Here is a 22,777-nt window from a genome sequence, read left to right as displayed (position 1 = left end):
TGTCTTAAGTCCCCTGTTTTTACTCTCACCACATGCAATAATACATGCTACTATTCAGTTTTCACGGGCAGTTTTCATTTCAAGTCCTTTAAATATGCAAATTTGTAATTGTTAACATAGCTCCTGTGCTTTTTCTATTATTTATGCCTGCAGGCTGGCTAGAATGTAGTAATTCTACTGTGTTGATAGGAAAATGATGCAGCATCTGTGTATCATTTTGTGCGAAGTCAATGCCTGTAAGCCCTTTGTGCTATCAGGTGATTGCAGTGCCTGTTACTGTAAGGGTGTCTTAAAAACTAGCAGAAAAAGGACATATTCATGGGGTTTGATGTGGTCTAGTAGGCCATTCCATGCCAAAGGAATCCCCTAATCATTTGGCTCGTAGATATTCTGATACTGGTGACAGCATCTTGATATGATCTTTTCTGATAATAATTTTAACTTCACAACCAGCATATCCAAATGGAAAAAGAGTTTTTGTCAAAACACTTTAAACCTGTCCTAGCTTTTTCTCTTGCTAGATACCAAAATCACGGACTTGGAAGTTGTGGCCATATACTCCATGATCTGCTTGTGGTCTGAGTAACAATTTGGCTTGTACTTTTCCACCCTTCTTGTTGGATAGGAAGGGCAGTTCAAACTAGGTCTGGAAAAATCACTATCAGGGCAACATTTCTTCGATATATAAAGAATTTCAACTGTGGCCTTTGTATTTAAAGCAGCATGGAGGAAATGCTTGTTTCACCTGTACTCTTTGACTGGGATTTGCTGGATCTCAAGTCCCCTTTGTTTGTGGGAAGTTACAGCCTACTCAATTCTCATTCTGTTTTCTTATTTACTGGATCTGCCACAAGATTAGTCAGTCAGGGAGGTTATGAGCAGGCCTGTGAGAAACTCTTGTACTTCCTGAAGATGTTGCGTAATAGGGTTTAGACGTAAAGTGTTGGGGGAAGAGACAAAAAGACACGAACATCCTGTGGTGGGATTGAGGACGCAACTGTTGGAAGAAGTTTGAGGCTGAAAGGCACAGAGACTGGAGAGCACACTGCCGTGTGCAGTGAAGGGGATTTCGGAAAGGTCAGTGCCCTTGCTTTCTTTTATACTTGCCTTGCAGGAATAAAAGTTACCATCTGTATTAATGGTTGTAACTTAACTTCCAAGACTCGAAAAGCCGAAAATAAAATATGAGTAAAAGAAATGTCTGGTTTTAGTTTTGCATAACAACCATAACTCCTGAAGAACTTACATGGCATTCTGGTCTTTCTCATGCAATATGAGGAACAGCTTTGAGATTGTGATGTAGTTTATGGATGAAAAAATGCCATAAAGTACTAACTCTGAAGCATTACTGGATTGTGTATGCCCCTGGTAGAAGCAATCAAGTAGATGAATTTTATTTTTAAAGTCATTAAATTTGAATGAAAATAGTTTCTATATTTAGGAAAAATAAATACAGTGACCATGATGCAATTCATTAAAGTAGTTTTTCAAAATATAATAGAACTTGAAGACTTTTACAACTCTTGTAGCACCTTATTCCCTGGGGATTTGAAAGCACTCAAATTGTTGAGGACACATTTTCCCATGAGAGGGGAATGTGATTTTTATAGCCAGTGAAAATGAGTAAAAACAACAGGTTGGAGTTTCTGGCTTTAGAATAACTTTCTTGAGGATAAATTTTTTTAGTGAATGTTGTAAATCTCCTAAAATATCTCAGTTAGTTGAGAAAATGAAGCAAAGCTCTTTAGAGGTGGGGGCAGCAAAATTTTACCATATGGAGCTGAACTATAGACTTGCTGCTTTCTGAACCATTACATAGCAAAGTATTTCCTATGGATGTCTTACTACAGTACTAACAACAACAAAAAGTTATTGCTTCTACTTCATAAGCTATATTTGAGATTACTAATGTGAATACCAAGCATTTAACGAAACTGCTTTATTGGAGAGAAATATTGACAGTGTGAGTTTGGCAATAAATTTCACTGCCAAGTTAATTTCATTTTGTGATTATGAAATCCCAGTTCCCTTTAAGGAAGGATTATGCAATTGCTGCTAGTCACTACTTCTACTGAAAACAGATGAAATTTTAAAATACTGCAATAAAACAATTGCTGACTTTGATTTTTTTTTTCTGTTTCTCACTTCTATTTCCCATCTTCCATTCAGCATTGTATGATTAGCCACCTATTTTTTTCCTAATTTAAAGAGAAATTAAAAATGTATTAGCAACATTCAGTCACAGAAGAATTGAAATGGCAGAATCATGTTGGTTTACTGAGGCCCTGCTAGGTTTTTAAGCTACCAGATGAAGCCCTTAGGCCGTGTCATCTTGCTCAAATCTGTCCCATTTATGTCTCTTCTTTCCCTCCATTTTGGCTGTAAAACCTTCAGGATACATGCTGTTGTCATTATAAGTGCAGTGGTCAATTAGAGTACACCGAAGTCTCAATTTGACTGGTCAGGTTTAATAACACATTTGTTTATAGCAACTCTACAGTTACCTTATCTCCTCTTGTTAAGGTCAAATCAAATGTTTATAATCTGTAGAAATCATCTTATTAAGGTAAGGGAGGTGATGACTGCATGTTATCTAGAAGATGTGGGTAATTTGATTTGGTAATCTTCCTTGTTTTTTCAGATGTCTTATAAAGAGGACCCTACAGTGGAGACAAATGACAATGAAATACGTGAGCTGAATCCTTCTGCATTGCTAGCTTGTTTCCCAAATTCAACCTTTGATTTTCAGAAGTTTGCTGAAGACAAGGAGGCAGAATTCCAAGAACTCCGTAAACAGCTGCCGAAGGGTTACAACCCTACCATGAGAAATGAACAAAATAGGTTAAAGTCCTTCTTGTCCTATAGATCTCATGCATCATGGTCTTTGACAGAAATGGCAGCCGCTGGGTTTTATCACACATGTGTTCAATCCAGCGTGCAGTGTTTTTGCTGTGGATTAGTTTTATTTGCCACGAAGGTTCGATGTACCCCATATGAACAGCATAAGAAATTTTCTTCCACTTGTGAATTCATCCTGGGCAAAGAGGTGGGTAATATTTCAAAGTACGACATACGTGTTCAGAAGTCGGCGGAGAACCCAGCAGAGCACAGCGACAGGTACAGCGCGGAGGAGGCGAGGCTGCAGTCCTTCGGTGGATGGCCGTTCTACGCCAGAGGAACAAAGCCTGATTCACTTGCCAGAGCTGGGTTTTTCTTTACAGGTAATTGCATGTGATGCTTGGAGGGATTTCTGGTTTGATTTATGAAACTGTGCAAGTGTACTTAAAATACTTGAATGGGTATAACTTTTTTTTTCCATGCCACTCAAAATTGTATCATGTATTGTATCCCTTATGAAAGCTTCCTTGCCCAGGCTGAAGAAGATAGGCAACCCAACTGTTCCTCATGTGGAAGGTGTTCCACATTTTTTATCATCCTTGCTGCTGTTCCTTGCACAATTTCTGTTCTAATACAGTATTTTTCTGCTTATTTGTCTGTCACAGATGTCAGATTTAGGAATCTGATGTCTCTCCCTCTACCCCAAAGGTGGGGACTGCTTTTTAAGTATCAGCATTATGTTTTTCCCACTTTGCTGTAATCTATTGCATGATTGTTTTGATTTTGAATCTACCTTCTGCCATATCCACAGATACCCTCTTCTTCCCCCACCCCTGATTTAGACAATGGGAATCTCCCTGAATTATTCTCCAATGAACACTAATGCAAATATTGCAGACAACATCACTTCAAGTCCTCTGCAATTCCATTGTCCCCTTTGAATGGTTCTTTTGCAGCCTAATGAGCTCATCCCAGCGGTTGGCTTTGCCAGCTCTCTTCACTGGCTTTTTGTTCCTACTGTCTGGAAGAAGGTTTAGATTCCTTTAGCTTGTTACTCTTGGTGGATTTTTGTTGTGGTGGTTTTTGTTTGCTTGTTTTTGGTTTGGTTTGGTTTTTTTCCGACCTACCTGATTTTATTTTCACAATTCATCTGCTAGAGCTTTTGAGTCTTCTGTTTTCTTTACTCAAGAGCTTCAGCTTTTTGAATGGTACCTTCTTAATTCTTGTAACCTGATTTATTTTTCTATCAGTCATACTCCTTTCCCGTAACTTTTCGTAAGTTACATGCTAGTCTTGCACTTCGAGTAAAACGTCTTTCAGAAAACTCTCGAATTCTTGTAAGAGAGTTTGGAGGGGGGTTGGTTTTTATTTTGTTTTTTGTTCGTTGGTTGGTTTTATTTAGTCGGCCATTTCAGCTTCCTTACCTTTACATAGTTCCTGTTTCTGAAGTTTAACACAGCCTTAGTAGGTTCCCTGTTTCTGTGGGGATGTTGCATCTAAGTAAATTGCAATCATGGTCACACAGTGACACTTCCACTATGAGACTCTGAGCTCATCCCAGTGCATTTCTCAACACCAAGTCACACCATCTTGTAGACTTGCTAACCAGCCGCCCCATGAGATTGTGCCTGATAGCCTCCAAAAGAGCAAGTCATCTACACTTTGCCTCTCAAGGTGGCATCTGTGCCAGTTCACTTGGCAGATAACCAGAGTCACTGGGTGCGATTCTATTTCTTACTCACAGTTCCTCTCTCATTTCTCTGAGCTGAGGCGCAGAATGACCTTACAACCCTTGAGGTTATAAAGAAGGTATGTATTTATTTACAACGCTGGACACATGGGGAATCTTTTCACCTAATACGTGTGTAAAATTACAGTAGCTGTGAGCTTGGTTAAATGCAGTAAAGTGTTACATATTCATGAAAGTTTTTAGGAACGCCTATACATATTCATAACCTGTCCCCGAGAAGGTGGTTCTTATTACAATGAGTTCCGGGAGACCATTGCCAGAGTCTCCACCTCTGGCTCCTCCTGGTTGCAGCTGCGCAGTGATGGTGAACCCGGGTCCTCTTTCTCTGTACATGGTCACCTTTGGTCCACTGTGATGAGTTGGTTAGGTCTCAGATTGCTGAGTTGGTTAAAACTGGCGTATCTCCTGTCCTGTGCCCAAGTTTCTGTAATCTAGTTCACTCAAGGATACATCAAGGATGCACCCAAGGATTGTTATCTTTGCAAGGCGTCAGTGAAGTCCTGTTTTTCGTACAATAAGTTACACAGAGTTAAGCAAGGCTAGGCAATAGTGATCTGGTCTAAAGGGTTAGCTCTCTAAGTGTCTTTAGTGATGTGGCATAGGGTCAGTTCCTTAAGTGTCAAGTGTTAGTTTTTAAGTGTTAATTAATTAATTGACAATTCCCTGTATCAGAGCATTACTGTCATGGAGACACTCCAAAATCAGTTTTAGGCGGACAACAAGTTCCAAAACAGACTTTGTTCTGGCCAGAAAAGTGCAGCAAATAAACAGTCTAGAAACAGGGTTTATACAATTAGTTAGCACTCCAACAACATAAAATAAAGGTTTGGATGCCAGTTGAGGAGATTCTTGGGGTATGATAACATAAGAATAATGAGGATCCACAGCGTGCATGCACACACTCACAAGAAATTAAACTGGAGGCCTCTGACTCCAGGGTACCCACAAGAAATAATCACCCTCCTGGGTTAGGCGAGGACTCATTCAAGGATATACCCAGGAAATAACCACTCACCCCAATGAGGAGGTGAGGCGCTCTCAGTCCCGGGAAGTCTCCTTAGATGGCGTCCCAGTCTAACGGGAGGGCTCCAGTTCACAGACCCACTGCTCCAAGAAGACCACTCCAAGGTGGGGCTTCATCGAGGAACCCGTTTTAAAGTCTGATCAGATGTAGCTGTGGGCATTACAACATAGTCCAGAAGCTTCACAGCTACTCTAGGCATCTCCTCTGCTAACGACCCTGTCAGCTGACTCAGGGTCCCATTAAGGACCCTGTCAATTGACCGAGGGTCCCACCCCTCCTGTCCCATCCGCTGGTGGAGGTGAAGTCACCCTGCTCCAGAGTAGGGGAGGATGTGACTGTCAGCACCTTGGTACCACCCTGGGTGTGTAGGTGGGGACAGGCACTGTGGGGCACAAAAGGTGCTAAAGAGCCATCAACTGCCCCGTTGAAGGCTCCGGATCTCAGGGGAATGTGCAACTGCTGCTGTTATGTACTCAGTTTTGTTGTCCTGGTTGGCTGGCTGGTGATACAGATCAAGAACTGAATTACGCCAATAGAGGCCTGAAGTTCCAGTCTGTAGAAAATATTTTCTCTTTATTGGTTATTTTGGTTTTGTTCTAAGAAATCATTAAGATCTAGTACTCCTTTTCCTTTTAGCACTGTTAACGCATTTTTTCCCTGAATATTTTATATACTGGCATTACAACATTTCACTGACTTTTCATTTGTCACATATATGCTGACTATCAGTAAGTTAATTTAGGGACAGAAATTCTAGTTCTCCCATCATATTTCATTGGTTCCTAGAATTATTCTTTTACTTTGCTTTCACAAATTAACGAACTAGCTAGAATGCTTTTTTTTTTTTTTAAAGCAAACAAACAAACAAAAAAAAAAGCTTTTCTATTAAGCCTGTACAACTTATCAGATATTTCTGAAGTTTTATATTGATTGAAAGATCTGCCTTATATTTTCAGTCCTCAGTCTGCATCAAGTTTAGGCTCAAGCTAACCCAACTGAAACTGAATGGAAATCCAAGCAGTTATGTAAACATTTTTAGTTTCAGTTGCTAAGGCTTCCCTTAGCTACAAATTTTGGAATGAGATCTGTAACTCTCCATGTGCAGGCAAGAAAGACGTGGTGCAGTGTTTTGCTTGTGGTGGATGTCTGGGAAACTGGGAAGATGGTGATGATCCTTGGAGAGAACATGCTAAATGGTTTCCTGAGTAAGTTGACTGATGGTCCTATACATATTTCTATATGTACAAAAAGGTTGATTTGTTTTGATATACCTTTTTTTTCCTCAGTAATTATGCTGGAAAGCAAACAAAAAATCCTCCGCATTTTTGTCTTCAAGGCTGTTATTTTCAGACAATAGATTTCAGCAGATCTTTATTCTGATAACTGAACAGTACAAGTCTGCTACGCCTAACCTTATAATGATATATATTGGTTTATATACTTTACAGAGATCTCCAATGAGCTTTTCAGTGAGCAAGAACAGCTGATGATTCTCTCACATATTCACTATGCTGCATGAACAATGCTGACAGCACCAAAAAAGTTTGCCTTGTTTCATTGTCATCCTGTTGTGGAAAACCCTGAGTATGCACCTCTTAATGACTGAAACACTGCCTCCAGAATTTTAATTGTAATCAATGCTTTGGAATAATGTTTGAGTTTTGGTTTTGTTTTGTTTTGTTTTTTTTAATAGGTGTGAATTCCTTCAAAGTAAGAAATCAAGTGAGGAAATTAAAAAGCACATTGAAACCTACCCTGGATTTGCTGGAGTGGTGGTAATCTTATATTTCAATCTTCCCTTATCATGGAATACATGCCAGGGAAGGACTATCTGGGACATGAAGATAGGCAAAGAAGGCCTTGATTCTGATTTCCACCCTCTTTCTCCTAAAACTAAAACTAAAACTAAAACTAAAATAAATAAATAAATAAATAAATAAATAAATAAATAAATAAATAAATAAATAAAGCTGTATAACTGCACATGTAATTAACAGTTATGCACTCTAGGTAGAATTTGTTTCATGTAAGTTTATTTTGGTATGTGCTTCCAAGCTTCCTGCCTAAACCTAAGTAGTCCATTGATGAAAAACAACGTGCCCCTAATTGGCATTTTGTCCTACTCAAAGGCAGATGGATTAATTAACTCCTCATGGCACCTACAGATATTTCTTGATTATTAGGAAGATTGTAGGTGGGTATTGTAAACTAAGAACTTTTGCTTGGTTGAAGTCAGGTTACATGACCCCTACCCTGCCAGCTCTTCTTGTACAGATTTATCTTTGTTTGGGGGACTTACTTTCATTGGAAAAAAATACAATATATGTAAGATCTTTCATTATTAAAACCCCCATGCCTCAAAAGTATCAAAAAAAAAAAGGTAGCTAAACCTGTTAGTTGATGTAAGACGAGAGGACTGCAAGTATTGCTTGGAAAACACCACCTCAGATATCTTAAGAATGTTGGTGCTGTCTGTTTTTCTTTAGACCTGCTACTGTCTGAGGAGACCCATTTCTTCTCATTAATAGCAACCTGTTATTAGTCAATTCTGCTTCAGAAAATTCTCAAACTGAAATAATTTTAAATATTGATACTTAGTACCAGCCCTGTTTATATATTATAATAATTTCTTTCATTTAGATGAAGAGTGAAATAAGAATAGAATGCATAATAGAAATTAGTATTAATTTAAAACTTTCCACTTAGGGGAGGCATTTCACTGCTTCTTTTGTCAAGGAGAATTTACCTACTGCAACAGGTAAAAAATAAAATATACTGACCATTACCTGCCATTAGAAACTAATGCCTTCATATTTTTATGTACATTACCATTAACAATGAAAGCTGCCCCAGACGGTTGCTTTTCTGTCCTTGTGAAGCACATTATGTATGTGAAAGATTATTAGTTCTGTATTTCTGAAATTTTTAGCACAAGTGAAAATTTGTTCTCTGTAGAAGCCAAGTATAAAATGTGCTGCTTAAGCAGATCTGTCTCTCTTGCATTTGGCTGTGTAAGAGAGAGGTGAAAAATAAATGAAACGTAAAGGCTTTGAAAGAGAAACAGAGATTTTAATCTGTATTATAAATCAATAATATACATTTATAATTGTCTGAAAGATACGGTTCTGTCATAGTAATTCTGCATTGCTGTAATACTGAGATATTTGCAATCTAGTTCTGCCCCTGCTTTGGAGAATCTGGCAGAAGTCTAAAGCTTTCCTAACTAATCAAATATCTTTGGTTGAAAAGGTGATGTCGTCTTGAACATCTTTGAGGATGAAGGAGTTCGGCTGGACTCTTTTAAAACTTGGCCAGCAGAAGCCCCTGTGGAAGCCACTGCTCTTGCTAAAGCTGGGTTTTTCTACACAGGTTTGAACCAAGTTTGTTAGCTATATACACACAGGGCAAGTAAAAGATCCACTTACCACCCTCTCCCAATGCAGGTAGGACAAAAGTTCGAGATAGTCCCAGTACCTAATTAGGGGCTTACTTTAGCTTTCATAAAGAAAGTAATGCAACTGCAAAATCAGAATGGCTTTTTCAAAAGCTAGAGCAAGGGCATTGAAATGGAATGACCCTGTCTGAGGTGAAAGCTGGAGCATTTATCTGGGCATTCGTGTATTTGTTTGCATGATGTTACTAAAAGGACAATAATGGCACATCTCTCAATTCTGCGGCATTTTATTTTACTTGATATAATTTTTATTATTTGTGATTTTAAAAACACGTAATTCCAGTAACAGACGGAGGCCATCAAAGTAAACTCATGAAACAACTGCATTGTTGCAGTTTTTATGCTGTTGGCATGTTAGTACGGAAAAAATATGTACATGACCATTTTTGAGGTGCATAATTTCTTGCTTGCAGGACGAGATGATGTAGCACAGTGCTTCAACTGTGCAGGCTGCTTAGGCAAATGGGAAGAAGGTGATGATCCTATGGAAGGACATGCAAAATGGTTCCCTGAGTGAGTGGCAGAGTATCTTCAGACAATTTCCTGCTGTGTGATGAAAGTTGCCATACATTTTTGCTGTTTTTTTAAAAAATACTAATTTAGATCTACATAAAAATCTGTATGTTTCTTGAGTGTACAGGGCATTTTGCCTCTGTGAAAATGCTTTTTGAAATTAATGTTTAAATGTGGAAATACAGTAGAAGTTTCCAAACAAAAGGAATGTTTGTGAAATATTTCCATCTTTCTGCCAAATGTAAGCAATTGGAGTGACGCATTGCACTAACTTCTGTGCCTTTTGAAAACACCATTCTAGTTCCAACTGCATGGAAATACTTGGGAAGTCACTGGAAGAGCAACCAGAGAGCCCATGGACATCACGGTCTGCGCAGGTTTGCACTTGTCTGCAGTATTTGCTGTTAGTGAAGCAGTTCTCGTGCTCTGCAGTTCCAGTCACAGGGAGCCTCTGCGCCCGTGTGCATAGAACGAGCAGCTAAGGCAGCTTATTGCGGTTCTTCATCCCCACAACTTTTCCAAGGTGCCAGAGGCTGCTGAATGGGGATGGGTATGTGTCCCGTGCCCATGTGGCGCAGCCAGCTCGCTGCTGCCTCTGCAAAGTGTTTGTGAGCCCTGCGGCTCAGGTCCCTGGGGTGTTCAAACACGTACCCCCAAGGAGAGGCCTCCGGTCTGCGGGCATTGACCCAGCTTGTGGAGAAAGCATCTCTGCAGGGCAAGTACTGCCAGTCAGCTTTTCAGTAGTTAACAGCGATCATCCTTTGCTGGTGAATTCAGGGTGCCAGGCACAGCCATGGGAACCGCAGGGCTGTCACAGAGGGTTGGGGAGAAGGGAAGCCAAGTCCCAGTTTGCTAGCAGAGAGGTTTTCTGCAGGACGTGTTATTGTGGGAGGTCTCACAGCTCCTCTCTTGGGTTGGTTTGTTCAGGCACCTCGAGAATACACACGGCTGAGAAGCACAAAGCGATTATTTGTTTGCTAACTTACGCAAAAGGTAGATGGGATGTTACAAGCTCTGAGGCTAAGCATTAGGATGCTCATTGCCCTGCTCAGGCTAAGGAATGGTCCTGGTGGGCCGGGATGTGGCAGAGTCCCCCCCGCCATCAGCCACCCTGTCTCACCTGACCCCCTCTACCTGTAGCACTACCTTCCCTGCATCCGCACCGACTGTCTCACAGCTTTCCCTCAGCAGTCTGTGCCAAGAGTGTGCATCAGTGTCACATCAGTATCACATCAGAGCTGGGCCTCACATCCTTGGTAGACAGGCAGCAAACCCTGGGGTGGAAGAAGTTTATGGGGGTGAGAAAGAGAGATAAAGACAGAGGGGCATTATGGCTGAGGTCCAGCTTCTGGGCAGAGTAAAAGAATTTTGCTCCTGTTGAAAAACACAGAGCTGGCACTGCATCTGTTATAAATTGCCTTTGTAGCTGCTGGTGCTTGCTGGTACCTAAGCAACTTCATCTGAACTAAATAATAAATATTTAAGGGAGTATAACTGGATTTATTTTTGTTGTAGCAAACTGCCTGCAAAGGAAATATTGAAGAGAAAGCTAACCTGCCTTCTGTAGGAGCTGGTAAGTACTGCTCAGCCTCACTTATGACAGTGCTGAATTTACATTTTAGTTTGAAAGGATTGCTAATGGTTTACTGGATTGGGCTCTTATTTAGGCAGATAAGAATTTTATTGGAGGATTTATGAATTGTCCGTTTATAGGGACAACAAATAGTAGACAGTATGTCAGCTACTGCTTCCTTTTGTAATCTGTGACTATAAACTGATCTTTTACCAGGTGAAAGTCACTTGTGTGCAGATGAGGCACATAAGCAAACTGAATTATCTTGTGACAATACAGTATGTTATTTTTCATTCATGTTTTGGGAAATTGCAAACATATATCAGCTGCATACTATGTATTATACATACATGCTTTTAGATACAGAAGAAACTAAGCTTTTATTATCTTTTGCTTCTGATGCTTCCTCTTTCCAAATGCTATGACCATTTCAAGGTAATGGTTTTGTTGACACGTATGTGTGTGTATTTCTGAAGGGAAAAGTTAACACACAATGAGTTTGCACTCAGTTTTTGCAGAACAGCACTGATGTGCAAGCATAGCACTGAAAATACAAAAGTAAATTTACTATAGTGGTACTGCCCAGACACTTTCTTTAGCAGCCTTTTGTTATTCCAAAAATGGCTATTACTGCCACCCAGAAATGGCAAAATTATTTGCGATATGTGTATCAGATCAAGGCATTTTGTAATGTTTTGAGGCACTAAAACCACATTTTGGAGCTCTGAAGGCACAATAGCAGTTTTAAAGCTCATAGCACTGAAATGCTGGAGAGAACAATAAAAGTCGTAGTTGACAGTCTATCAATGAAGATGTTTGTTCATTCTTTATATCCACCAACATGTACATCTCCATTTTACTGAAATGGCTGAGGCTGTTTCTGGTAGGAAGTCCTAATTCCTCAGGCTGCAGCTAAGTATACTCTATGTTGTCTGAAATCCTTCATAAAAGCAGCTCTGTGGTGAAGAGCAGGAAGAACCAGTGGGCATTTCTGGCGTTCGTTGCTTGGTTCTTGAATATGCAAAGAATAAAATGGTACTGCTTCATTCGAAATAACAGATTCCTGTGGGGGTTTTTGGCAATACATATCTGTATAATTACATTGATGTAAATGTACATGTACCCTATTTCAGCTGTTCAGAAATACCAAAGTACAGCCCTCCCACGTTTGTTTGGGGGTGAATTATCTGTCTTGTGGATAAACTGTACCATGGGCACAGACAACAGAGCTGGCTCTATCCACAATCAGTGCTCTGTACCAGAACTTAGAAACCCTGGCAAAGCAACAGCTCTAGAGGGCATGGTGTAGACACTGTGTGGCTCTGTAGGAAGCTTTCTGTGGGTCCAGAAAGGATATTTAGGTCAGATTTTAACACTACTTTGTCTTCATGATGCCAACTGAATGTGTCTTAACCTCTGATCTCTCCCTCTGGCACCAAGGACAGAACCCAAGGGAATGGCAGGAAGATGTGTGAGGAGAGGTTTCGGTTGGACATTAGGAAAAGATTCTTCACCCAGAGGGTGCTGGAGCACTGGAACAGGCTCCCCAGGGAGGTGTCACAGCCCCAAGCCTGATGGTGTTCAGGAAGACATTAGACAACACCTTCAGACACATGGCATGAATTTTTCAGTTGTCATATGCAGGGACAGAAGTTGGACTCAATGATCCTTGCGGGTGCCTTGCGAGTGTCAGGACATTCTATGATTCTCTGTGAGCCTGCTTGCAAGGCTGGCAGTTCAGTTGCTTATTGGTACAATGCTGCATCTAAGCTAATTATTCTTCCCAGACCATGGAAGGCTAGGGATCATTGCACGGAGATACCAACATGTCTCTGCACAAAGCTAAGTCAGGTCAAGCAAAGCTTTTTTGCTCACGTTTATCACTTGATTAATTGCTACACAGAAACTAACCCCACATTAAACCAGATGGGTGCAAACCTAACTAAGTAGGACAAAGCGAAACTGGCAACTTGGTTTATCCAGAAGAAGTGATACCAGTTTTTTTCCATTATCTACAAAAACGCAGGTTCTTATTAGCCCCGTTTAATGCTTATCTGACTATATTTTACTTTTGTGTATAGAATCAGCTGTTCACTAGGTTTTATTATCTAATGTCATCCTTTTTGCAGATATGACACTTTCTGAAAGCCAGCATCTTCAAGAAGCAAGGAACTTGACCGAACAACTTAAAGAGGCTTACAATGATAAGAGTTTCAGAAAATTGTTTTCCTTCGGCAACTCAAACCATTTGGCCATTGACTTGAAATTACTGTATGGGGACCTATCAGTTGTCTCAAAGGATATTAATGATCAACCAATACAGCAACTCTTTCTTCATGATATCCTTGTGAACCTTAACTCCACCACTGTGCTGGAAGGTGAAACAGGAAGTGGAAAAACAGCTTTGCTCGGGAAAATAGCTCTTCTTTGGGCCTCAGGCTGCTGCCCCATTCTGAGCAGGTTTAAGTTTGTATTTTATCTCTCCCTGACTTATGCAAGATCAGATCAGAGCATGGCTGAGATTATATGCAATCAACCAGTAGGATTTGTGGGACCATTAACAGAAACAACTCTAAGAGATGTAATTCAGCCACTGAAAAAACAGGTCTTATTTCTTTTGGATGACTATAGTGAGATTAATTCAGTGCCCCAAGTTGTAGAAGAACTTATACAAAGGAACCATCTCTACCAGCACTGTTTGGTTGTTGCTGCCCGTACTAACAGGACGAGAGAAATTCGCAAGTACGCAAGCACGACTTTAAGCATTGCAGAGTTCCCTCTGTCCAGCATTCTGTATGTACTCAAGAAATTGTTCTCCTACAATATTGGCCTTGTGGAGCACCTTATCTTTCAGATGGAGATTAAAAAGTCTATGCAGACCATTCTAAAGACACCACTTTTTATGGTGTCTCTCGCTGCTTACTGGGTGCAGCACCCAAAGGGTAACCTAATCAGTGATAAGGCTATTTTTAAAGCCTATCTGCTCTATCACTTACTAAAATACAATGAAGAACGGGAACATATACTGGCTATGTTTTCGTCATGTGGTGAGCTTGCCATAACTGGTCTTTTTAAGTCATCCTTTGACTTCACTGAATATGATCTGTCTGAAGCAGGAGTTGATGGAGATGAAGCTGTTAGGCTGGGTTTACTGAGCAAATTTACTGCCCAAAGGCTTCATCCAATTTATAAATTCTTTCACCCCTTATTCCAGGAGTTTCTTGCAGGGAGAAGACTGAGCGAGCTCCTGGTTTCTGATGAAAAAGAAAAACTGGACCGAGGGCTGCAGTACTTGCAGCAAGTCAACACATTTAGAAAAGTTGCTGGGCGCTATAATTTCTTATTGGATTACACCTGCAGCTTTTCTTCCAAAGCAGTACCCCAAGTTATATCCCATTTATTTAAACTGATTGACTGCAAGGCGTCATTGGAAAGCCAGTCAGAAAATTATGAACATCTTCAGCACCATGCAGACCTTCTAGAGAGAATGCTTTTCATTGACCATATAAGTTTTCTTGATCCAAAACTGCTTCTTTCAGTTTTCATTCAGCATGTACTGGACTTCGCTATTTCTGTAGTTTATGGGAGTAATACCGTCTCCGTGTGTGCCCCAATCATTTTTCAGTTTCTAAGAGGCAAAGATATTTCATTAACTTCATTTTCACCACTCAAAGAATGTGAGTTGAGATTTTTCCGAGATTACCCGGAATCACTATCTCTGCCTAGTAGTTTTCAGGTTTCAGTACGAGGAAGTGACCACAAACAAGAATTTATGATGTCTGAAATAGGTGCTTGCTATTCTTCACTGGGGAGGCCAATACTTGACAGGGATTATGCTCCTGCCTTTCCATGTTTTAATGACGTGGCACAAAAACAGAAAGAAGGAGAAGAAGAAATTCATAGATTCCTTTCACTGAGGCAAAGACATCTACCAGACTCCACTGTGCGTCCCTTCCTACTCACAACAAGGAAGATGCCACTTTTAAAATGCATGTTCAGCCACATTAGTTCCTTTCAGGAAGCTGACCTCAGAAATTTGATGACACTGTTTTCTGTTGCGGATTGTATTGAACTTGAGCTGAATAACAGTCCTGGATTCATAGAAGTTATACGACCTGCTATTGAACAGTACAAGGAACTTTTTAAAAAATGTAGCCTACATAATCTTAACTTGAGCATAGTAGAGCAAGAATTACTTCTCTCAATGCCTTTTGTGGAATGTCTTGAGATAGATGAAAAAGAAATACCAGGTAAAGCACAGTGCATTTTGTCAGAATGTCAGAATTGTTCTCTAGAGTTTTGTCTTCTTCCTCTCCCCTTGGTGCCTGACAACTGAACAGCTCCATACCCATGAATAATAAAGCTGTCTTCTACCATACACATTTCAGATTTCCAGATTTCCCTCCTGGCCCTTAATTTCAGTCTATGGCAGTATTTGATCTAAGGGGGGTACGTCAGCACAGAGGCATAACTGCACTTCAGCAGAGGGCCGTGCAGTATGGAGGACAAGCTAGCAGGCACCGAGGGATGTCCCTTCTTCTGCTTGGAGCAATCTGAGTGGGTCTGTGCTGAGCTGCAAAATAGAAGAATATTGAGCAGTACAGGTGTATTTATGGGATCCCACCAGGTGTGTGCTCAGGCTGCAAGCAGCAGAAGCCCCAGTGAAAGACGGATTGGCAGGAAGGGCAATGGTACAAGAAGGGCAGGAAGCAGCATTCAAAAGAAGGGAAGCCAAAGATATCAGGATGTGAGGTAGTGCAGTTCAGCTAGAAAAACTCTGGCAAATAGTCAGAAGAGAGACTAAGCAGATCAACTCAGATTAATTGTACGTTTGTCTGGATTCATCACAGAACTGCTTTTTTCAAATTTGGACAAATTCATCTGCCTGGAGGAACTGTCAGTGAGTCAATGTAAGAACGGCAATGTATTTGATAGAGTACCTGATGGCTTCAAAAACCTCTGTAACGTGAAGAAATTGTTGATGAGTAGAATGAAGTTTGAAAACAACTCTAGGCTGGGTAAGGTGCACTTTAAAATTGTAGGTACTGTATTCCACTATCAATTGTTAATAGTGAGTAGCAGTTTTAATTTCTTCTTTAACAGGCATGTAGCATCTCCGAGTTGTCTTCCCATTGCTTCTGCTCTACAGCTCCTACACTGAGTTTGCCACCCAAACATAAAAGAGGAGCTGAACCTTTGAGAGCTGTAACTTTACTGACCTCCATAAGTTAGTATGGAGGAACGAGCTCTTTGTTTTCCCAGAGTGAGTATTTTCCGTCTCACAACTCTCAGCCTGCTGGGAGGAAGAAGAAAGGGAGGACAATCGGCAGCTGAGTCCGGATCATGTGCATAGTTGCTCTGACAGGTCAATGAGCGGGTTGTGACTTCCGTTTTAGATGCCTTATTCTAGGAAGAAGCTTACTTCTCAGTCCAGGGACCCTAGATAACCAATCTTTCGTATGTTATGATGATTACCCAGCTCTTTTTCAATATAAACATACAGTACAAACCAACGACATTCAATATACTGTACCTTCAATATCTGGCCATTGGATAGGGTTTTACAATGTGCCTAAAACTGGTAACTTCAGGGGGAAGGTGTTATAAGAGTTTCAGCCCTATCAAATGTTGAAAAATTACAGAATTTTTCAGATGTGAAAGAAACCAGAAATTAATCTATAGCAGAACTTTCTTGCATTTCAAGGCCAGAATGATCCTTCTTGATTCTAGTTCTAAAATAAAACACTAACCATCTGATTTTAACATTTAAACAGAGGAATCAAGCTGCTGCTCCCATTCAGGTTTTTATCTGTCTCAATTGCTTTTGTTGTGCTAGAAGATGGTTCCCTCCACAATGCAGCTCACCGGTGGAACTAGGAGAAACTTCTTGATTTTTGACCTTTGTTCGCTGTACAATGAACCTCCAGTGTTGCAACACTTTGTTTTGTAGTTGAATGTATTAAGAACTTCGAAGACCTCTCTGTTTTTCACTTGGACTGCTCAAGTTACTTAAATCCTGAACCCCTTATGGAAGCAATTTCTTCATGCAAGAAATTAATAGAACTCAAGCTAACTGGCTCATTTTTGGGAGATCGAGATTTGTTTTCCTTAGGTAGGACTTTTTTTTTTAATACAGAAAACTTAGTTTTTAAAACTTAATACTTGAGAGAAACTGCTAATTTTAAATTCCAAGAATGACAATGTATACTTTTTTTTCTTTCCTCCTAGCTGCTGCTCTGCCCAATTTTGTCTCTCTCAAAGTGTTGGATCTTGCAAACCAACGTTTTGAAGACAAGGAAGCTTGTGAGATCTTTGGTTTGTACATATCTTTCAGCTGATCTCATTTGTTGCATTTGACAGAACTATTTTGCTTCAGGTTCTTTTGGAGGCCTTAAGAAATAACTTGAACAGCTTAAATGCCATCTGAGATACATAGAGTATCTAGAACTAGAATGTTAGATCAGATCTCACAAAGCAGTTTGTGATGAAGGACACGCGTTCATGTCCTGAGAGGGGCGAGGCGGCTGGCTGTGCTCAACGATGAAATGAGAGGTGTTCAGCACCTCTGAAAGACAAGTCGGTTCTCCCACAAAAGCCATGTCTATAGGGAACAGGGAAAGGCTGAAATGGTTTGCATTTGTGGAAGAGGGAATTACTGTAATTTCTTTTTATTTCCTGGGGGTGTCTTGAGTTTGGCAACATGGAAGATTCCTTTTATCTCTAGAGAACACATGGGACCTCTTACACCCTTTCTGTTGATGACATTCTCAAGCTATTGAGGTACAGAGGGAAATGACCTTTACAACAGCAGCAGGAGCCAGCCTGAGGAAAGGAAACTGATAGTAACCTATTGCCCAGAATATTTTTTTTTTCCTTGGCTCTGCTGGTGTTACAAGATTTAGGAAATATATACTTGTTTAATCTTAAAAGTCATCTTCTTGTCTCTGCAGCATACAATTTGGGTGTTCTTCTTAACCTGGAGGAGCTCATCATTCCTGCAGGGAAGGGAATCACATCTGCAGCCAAACTGATCGTTCAGCAGTGTCTACACCTACTGCACCTCAGGTGCTTCTCATTTGCCCTACATATGGATGATGACAGTCTGTTAGAAATAGGTGAGTTTAAAGAGAACTTAAAACATGAAATAACATTTCTGAATAGAGAAGATACTGCTTCAGAATAATCTTCTGTTTGTATACAATTGCAAATTGTCATTTTTAACGTTTATAATTTATTCCTGTTTGTTCTATGCATGGCCAAAAATATTTCTTGCACATCAGCATAAACTCAGACTGCTTATACACTAGACGTTGCTGAAACCTCTTTTGAAATGCCTCAATTTCCATTGTTTTCTGCAAAGCAATGTAAATGACAAGAAAAATAATCAGTGGGAAAAAAGACTTACTCAAAATAGAGCTTTGTAACTTTGTTGCTAATTATATTAGCTTATATGCCATAGCTGTTAAAACAGTGTATTACCAAAATATTTATTGAATATAAGAGTAACTTAGTATTGGCTTAAAACTATAATCTCAGATATAGGGTAGGGAAAATATCTTATTTTGTAAGCAAATGCTGTGTGTCAAAGCATTTTCTTTATTTTTGACATACATTTTAGTATAGCTAGTGACTTGATGACAATAGTCGCATCTTGCAAATAGGCTGACCCTAAGGCAGGACTGAAGCACGTACGTTAATACGATGGGACACACGCATAGAAGAGATTGTTGAACTCAGTATCTTGTATCTATTCAAAGCTGGTCTGGTGTTTGACCTCAAGTTGGTTGCATAAGCTGCTGTGTTTGCTTTGTTCTCTAAGAGTGCTATTCAAACATTCATAAACACACTGGTATCTTATTTTACCGGGCACTAATGTGCCTGGTAAAATATTGTCTATTTTATCAGTCTCCCCACTCTGAGGTATTAAAATGCCTAAATTTGTGGAGTTCAAAGTTCTACTTTTCTCAACCTAATAGCAAAACTTTTGTTTTAATGTACAATGCCTCAGCTTCACTGTATTTTCATTCACATTTCATATGGGTTTGGAGCATCTTTAAATCCTTACTGATGTCTGTTTATTTTTACAGCAAAGGTTGCAAACTGTGGAGGTTTCCAGAAGCTTGAAAACCTCTCATTGTCAGTAAATCACGGTGTCACAGAAACTGGTTGGAGAAACTTCTTCAAAACACTTAATAACATGCCTGCTTTAAAAAAGCTGGACATTAGCCGTTTGTTCACACATCAAATCAAAGCCAGCGCACCAACAGTGACAGCGTTTGTCCAGTGTGTTTCTCGGTTGCCTGGTCTTGTGACAATGCAAATGCTAGGCTGGCTCCTTGATGCAGAGGACCTTCAAATGTTTGATATCATGAAAGAGCAGCACCCCCAATCTAGGAGTTTAAAATTATCTTGGCAATGGATCTTGCCTGTTTCACCAATTTTTCAAGACTAGGGAAGTTTGAAAGTGTTAGGATTTGGGTTTCTCTTCTTTCTTGTATTATGAATTATATACCTGCATTGAAAATAAAGATATAAAGATTTTTACCAGGATCAGACATGGCAGTCTCTTCTACAGCAGGGTTAGGTTAATGTAAAAGGATCAAGAAACAGAAGACAGGATTAACATAACTCTAAAAACCTGGCTTGCTTTGCAAATATGGTTATAGATTGTACCTAAGTGATATCATCCAAAGAAGAATGTAAAATTTTGCTTAAAGCCTACTTTAAATAAATTATTTCTATTCAGTTGTTTTCCTTGCAATTAAATTAATTACATGAATCATTTATGAAATAAAAATTCTAAAACCCTTAACAGTCAGGATGCATAAATATAATATTGAATGTTAGATCTTATTAGTGTTAAAAACTGATAAAGGCCCCTTTTAGTAACATAATGCCAGTTACTAACTCAGGACTAGTTGCTTGAGGCAGATGGCAGTTGCACCTTTTTATCAATGAACAGTTGCCGAACAGCTCTTTAGGAGGTGTGTACATCACTGCAAGCAAACTTGCTTCAGCTAGACAGTTATGAAAAAGCCTTCAAAGTGGCTTAGGGAAGTTAAGATTATGTCTTTCTCTTTTTGCTCAGTTATTTGCAGGAAAACTGCTTTTCTGACACCTGACCACAGTGGAAAAACAAACTGAATGCAGCAAAGACTAGTTTCCCTGAAAAGAAAACCATGGCATTAAATGAATTATCGTCTAATTTTGTGGCTGCAGCCTCGATTCCACAAGAGTTAGTCTGCTTTTTCTAATTTGCTTTTAGTAATGGTACTCAGAAACCAAGGCCACACAGCAAAACTGTCTGGTGTATTTCAGCCATTCTTCCAGGAGGCAGACTTCTACAGAACCTAAAAATAAATACCACTCCAAAACAAACCACAGCCCTCAATTCAAAGTTTGAAAAGTAGAGCTTTATTAACAAGCATTTGAAACAAAAAATGAGGCTTTCTGAATCCAGCAGTCATACTCAGGATTTTAATCAGACCCCTAAGATATCTCTTAACACAATGGTATATCGTTTTCCAGGCCATTGTCACCAGTGGCCACTCTAACATACGTTACTGCCATAGCTGTCTCCTAGAAAAAAAATACCATAATTGCTAGTTCTGGTGTTGTCATTCAAATAAAAAGTCTGAGGAATACTAGAGGTGTTAAAGTAAGAGATAAAGGAAATCTTATCATGTGGGCTTAAAAGACTTAGATGTAATAAGTGGTAAAAAGATTTAGTACAAATTCAGGGAAACAAAAAATATTTTATTGCTGCAGTAGGCTTTCTAGATACATTTGACTAGAGGTCTTTAAGAAATAGTTCATTTTAATGCACGTATAACTACCAGTCTCAAGTTATTTGTTTATTTGTTATTAGGGACAGCTCAGTGTTAAGAAACTGTAAAGCTTAATTGTCGCAATAAAATTCTAATCTTCACTGTCAACCATCAGTGCATAATTGATATACACCTCTCAGTGGAAAAGGTTTGTACCTGACTTCAAAAAAGAAGCAAAAATTAGTATACAAGAAGGTTTTGCTTTTAAATGAACAAGAATTACTCAACTGCACAAAAATTACATGTAGTCACAGAAAATCAAAATAACAAATCCCCAAGAGAATATAGTTTTGTTCCATAAGGAACTTAACAATATATTCAAGAATTCTAAACAAAGGATTTAAAATAAAAGCACAAGCACTGAAGTAATGAGAAGAGAATTGCTCAGCAGGATCAAACTGAAATGTTGATCTTGTCCTAAAAATGTTTAGCTATACATCCTGCTACCCCAGCTGCACAAAGCAGCATTTGCTTCTGAAGATGTGTACACAGATGCAAAAACTGCATTTCACTTAACAACGCTTTCTTTTCAAAATAGCCCAATAAACTAAGAAAGTAACTCTTAATTCAGATAAGCTGCACTGTTAATCCCCATGTAGAGAGTTGCTGTAGTTAAGCCCCTCCATCAAAGCAATAAAACAGTTTCTTTCACTCCAGCCAAGAAAATACTATTCCATGGCTGCTACACAAAGGAGGGACTAATACTGGCAGAAGTGGTCTTTGTGGAGCGGATGGAAGTCCCGAAGCTCAGTTTGTTCATACAATTCCAAACTTGTTGAGAGCTTGAAAAATGAACAATGGTTTCAAAAAAATTTGCCAAGCAACACTGTATCTTCATTTAGCACAAACTTAAAATACTTACAATCCTTCAAAACAATGATGGATGTTCAGTTATTTTGCATGCATTTCTCTCTCCATTGCTGCTTCCATTCGACTTTGTTTTAAACCCTATGGGATACAATTTGGTAAAGTCTTGTTTTCACTGACATGGAAATAAAAAGCTTTATTCATAGAACAAAAACATTTTAGAACTTTTTTTTTTTTAGTCCTTTACAAATCAAGAATAGCTTTTAACTCTTTGGGGAAATCAGAATATGTGGTTTAAATAGGATAAAAGTCAAACTACCTGTCTTCTTTTTAATCAGTGTCTCTGCAGAATAATTTCAAATTTATTTTTCTTGTTCAATTAAAAGTAAATTAAAACAATTCATAATTATAATCTGAAGCAAGGAATCCCGAAACTAGTATTCTGAAGATAAAAAAAAAAATCCCCTCTTTCCAACTTCCCTGATGCAAAGAGTTTAATTTGTCCTGTAATTTTCTTTCTTCATAAGTGTACAAAGGAAAATAGAAATCAATACTCCACATCACAGATTTTTCACAACTATGCTGACAGCTCCTGCTGGACCTTCACCATCACCTCAAACAACTACTGACGAATGGTCTCTGCAAAAATGCCAAATCTGATCCTAAATGTGATACTACCACTCATACACAAAGAAAATATATAGAAGACTACTGAATAACATACTCCACCTGCTTACAAAGACAGAACTGGTTGTTTCAGAATGGCTGTAAAACACCGGCTATAAAAGTACCTAATGGGACCCCTCCAATGGAACCAGGAACTAAACCAGCATGGACTATATGGATATGGTAGCTCACATGACTCCTATTCAAGGATAAGAATACTTATACAAAACAAACTACTCTTAGATTTAGCTATCATAGACTAGAATAAGAGATCCAAAAAGCAGTTCCCCCTTCCCAACTTCTTGCTGAAAACAGCAGCAGCAAC

At 39.3% G+C, this 22,777-nt stretch overlaps 2 protein-coding genes across 7 annotated transcripts in view; one reads left to right on the top strand and one right to left on the bottom strand.

The window, feature by feature from the left end:
* The first annotated feature begins 996 nt into the window (after positions 1–996).
* NAIP (NLR family apoptosis inhibitory protein) lies at positions 997–22,771 on the top strand. 5 transcript variants are annotated; one of them, XM_082074102.1, is made up of 15 exons: positions 997–1,077; positions 2,642–3,221; positions 6,718–6,817; positions 7,306–7,387; positions 8,319–8,370; positions 8,862–8,981; positions 9,480–9,579; positions 9,881–9,956; positions 11,095–11,152; positions 13,282–15,402; positions 16,003–16,170; positions 17,103–17,264; positions 17,381–17,467; positions 18,103–18,267; positions 22,314–22,771. In XM_082074102.1, the coding sequence occupies exons 2-15, from the start codon at positions 2,642–2,644 to the stop codon at positions 22,328–22,330; spliced, it is 3,888 nt and encodes a 1,295-aa protein (XP_081930228.1). In that variant the 5' UTR covers positions 997–1,077; the 3' UTR covers positions 22,331–22,771. The 5 variants fall into 5 exon arrangements, with proteins under 5 accessions (XP_081930228.1, XP_081930227.1, XP_081930226.1 ...); XM_082074101.1 differs by lacking the exon at positions 22,314–22,771 and adding an exon at positions 19,240–19,694 and having other exon boundaries at positions 7,306–7,384; XM_082074100.1 differs by lacking the exon at positions 22,314–22,771 and adding an exon at positions 19,240–19,694.
* Positions 20,544–22,777, bottom strand: part of LOC309450902 (survival motor neuron protein-like) — a 148,962-nt gene continuing 146,728 nt past the window's right edge. For both annotated transcript variants that reach the window (XM_082074105.1, XM_082074106.1), the window contains exons 9-10: positions 21,842–21,927; positions 20,544–21,761 (exon numbers count right to left, since the gene is read on the bottom strand). In XM_082074105.1, the coding sequence (XP_081930231.1) occupies positions 21,871–21,927 (57 nt within the window). In that variant the 3' untranslated portion in view covers positions 20,544–21,761; positions 21,842–21,870. The remainder of the gene's footprint in view (positions 21,762–21,841; positions 21,928–22,777) is intronic.

Source organism: Streptopelia decaocto (assembly GCF_964273445.1).
Source record: "Streptopelia decaocto genome assembly, chromosome: Z".
NCBI classification, from domain to species: Eukaryota; Metazoa; Chordata; class Aves; order Columbiformes; family Columbidae; genus Streptopelia; species Streptopelia decaocto.
Note: the sequence above shows the minus strand (reverse complement) of the source record. Positions and strands in the feature narration are given on the sequence as shown.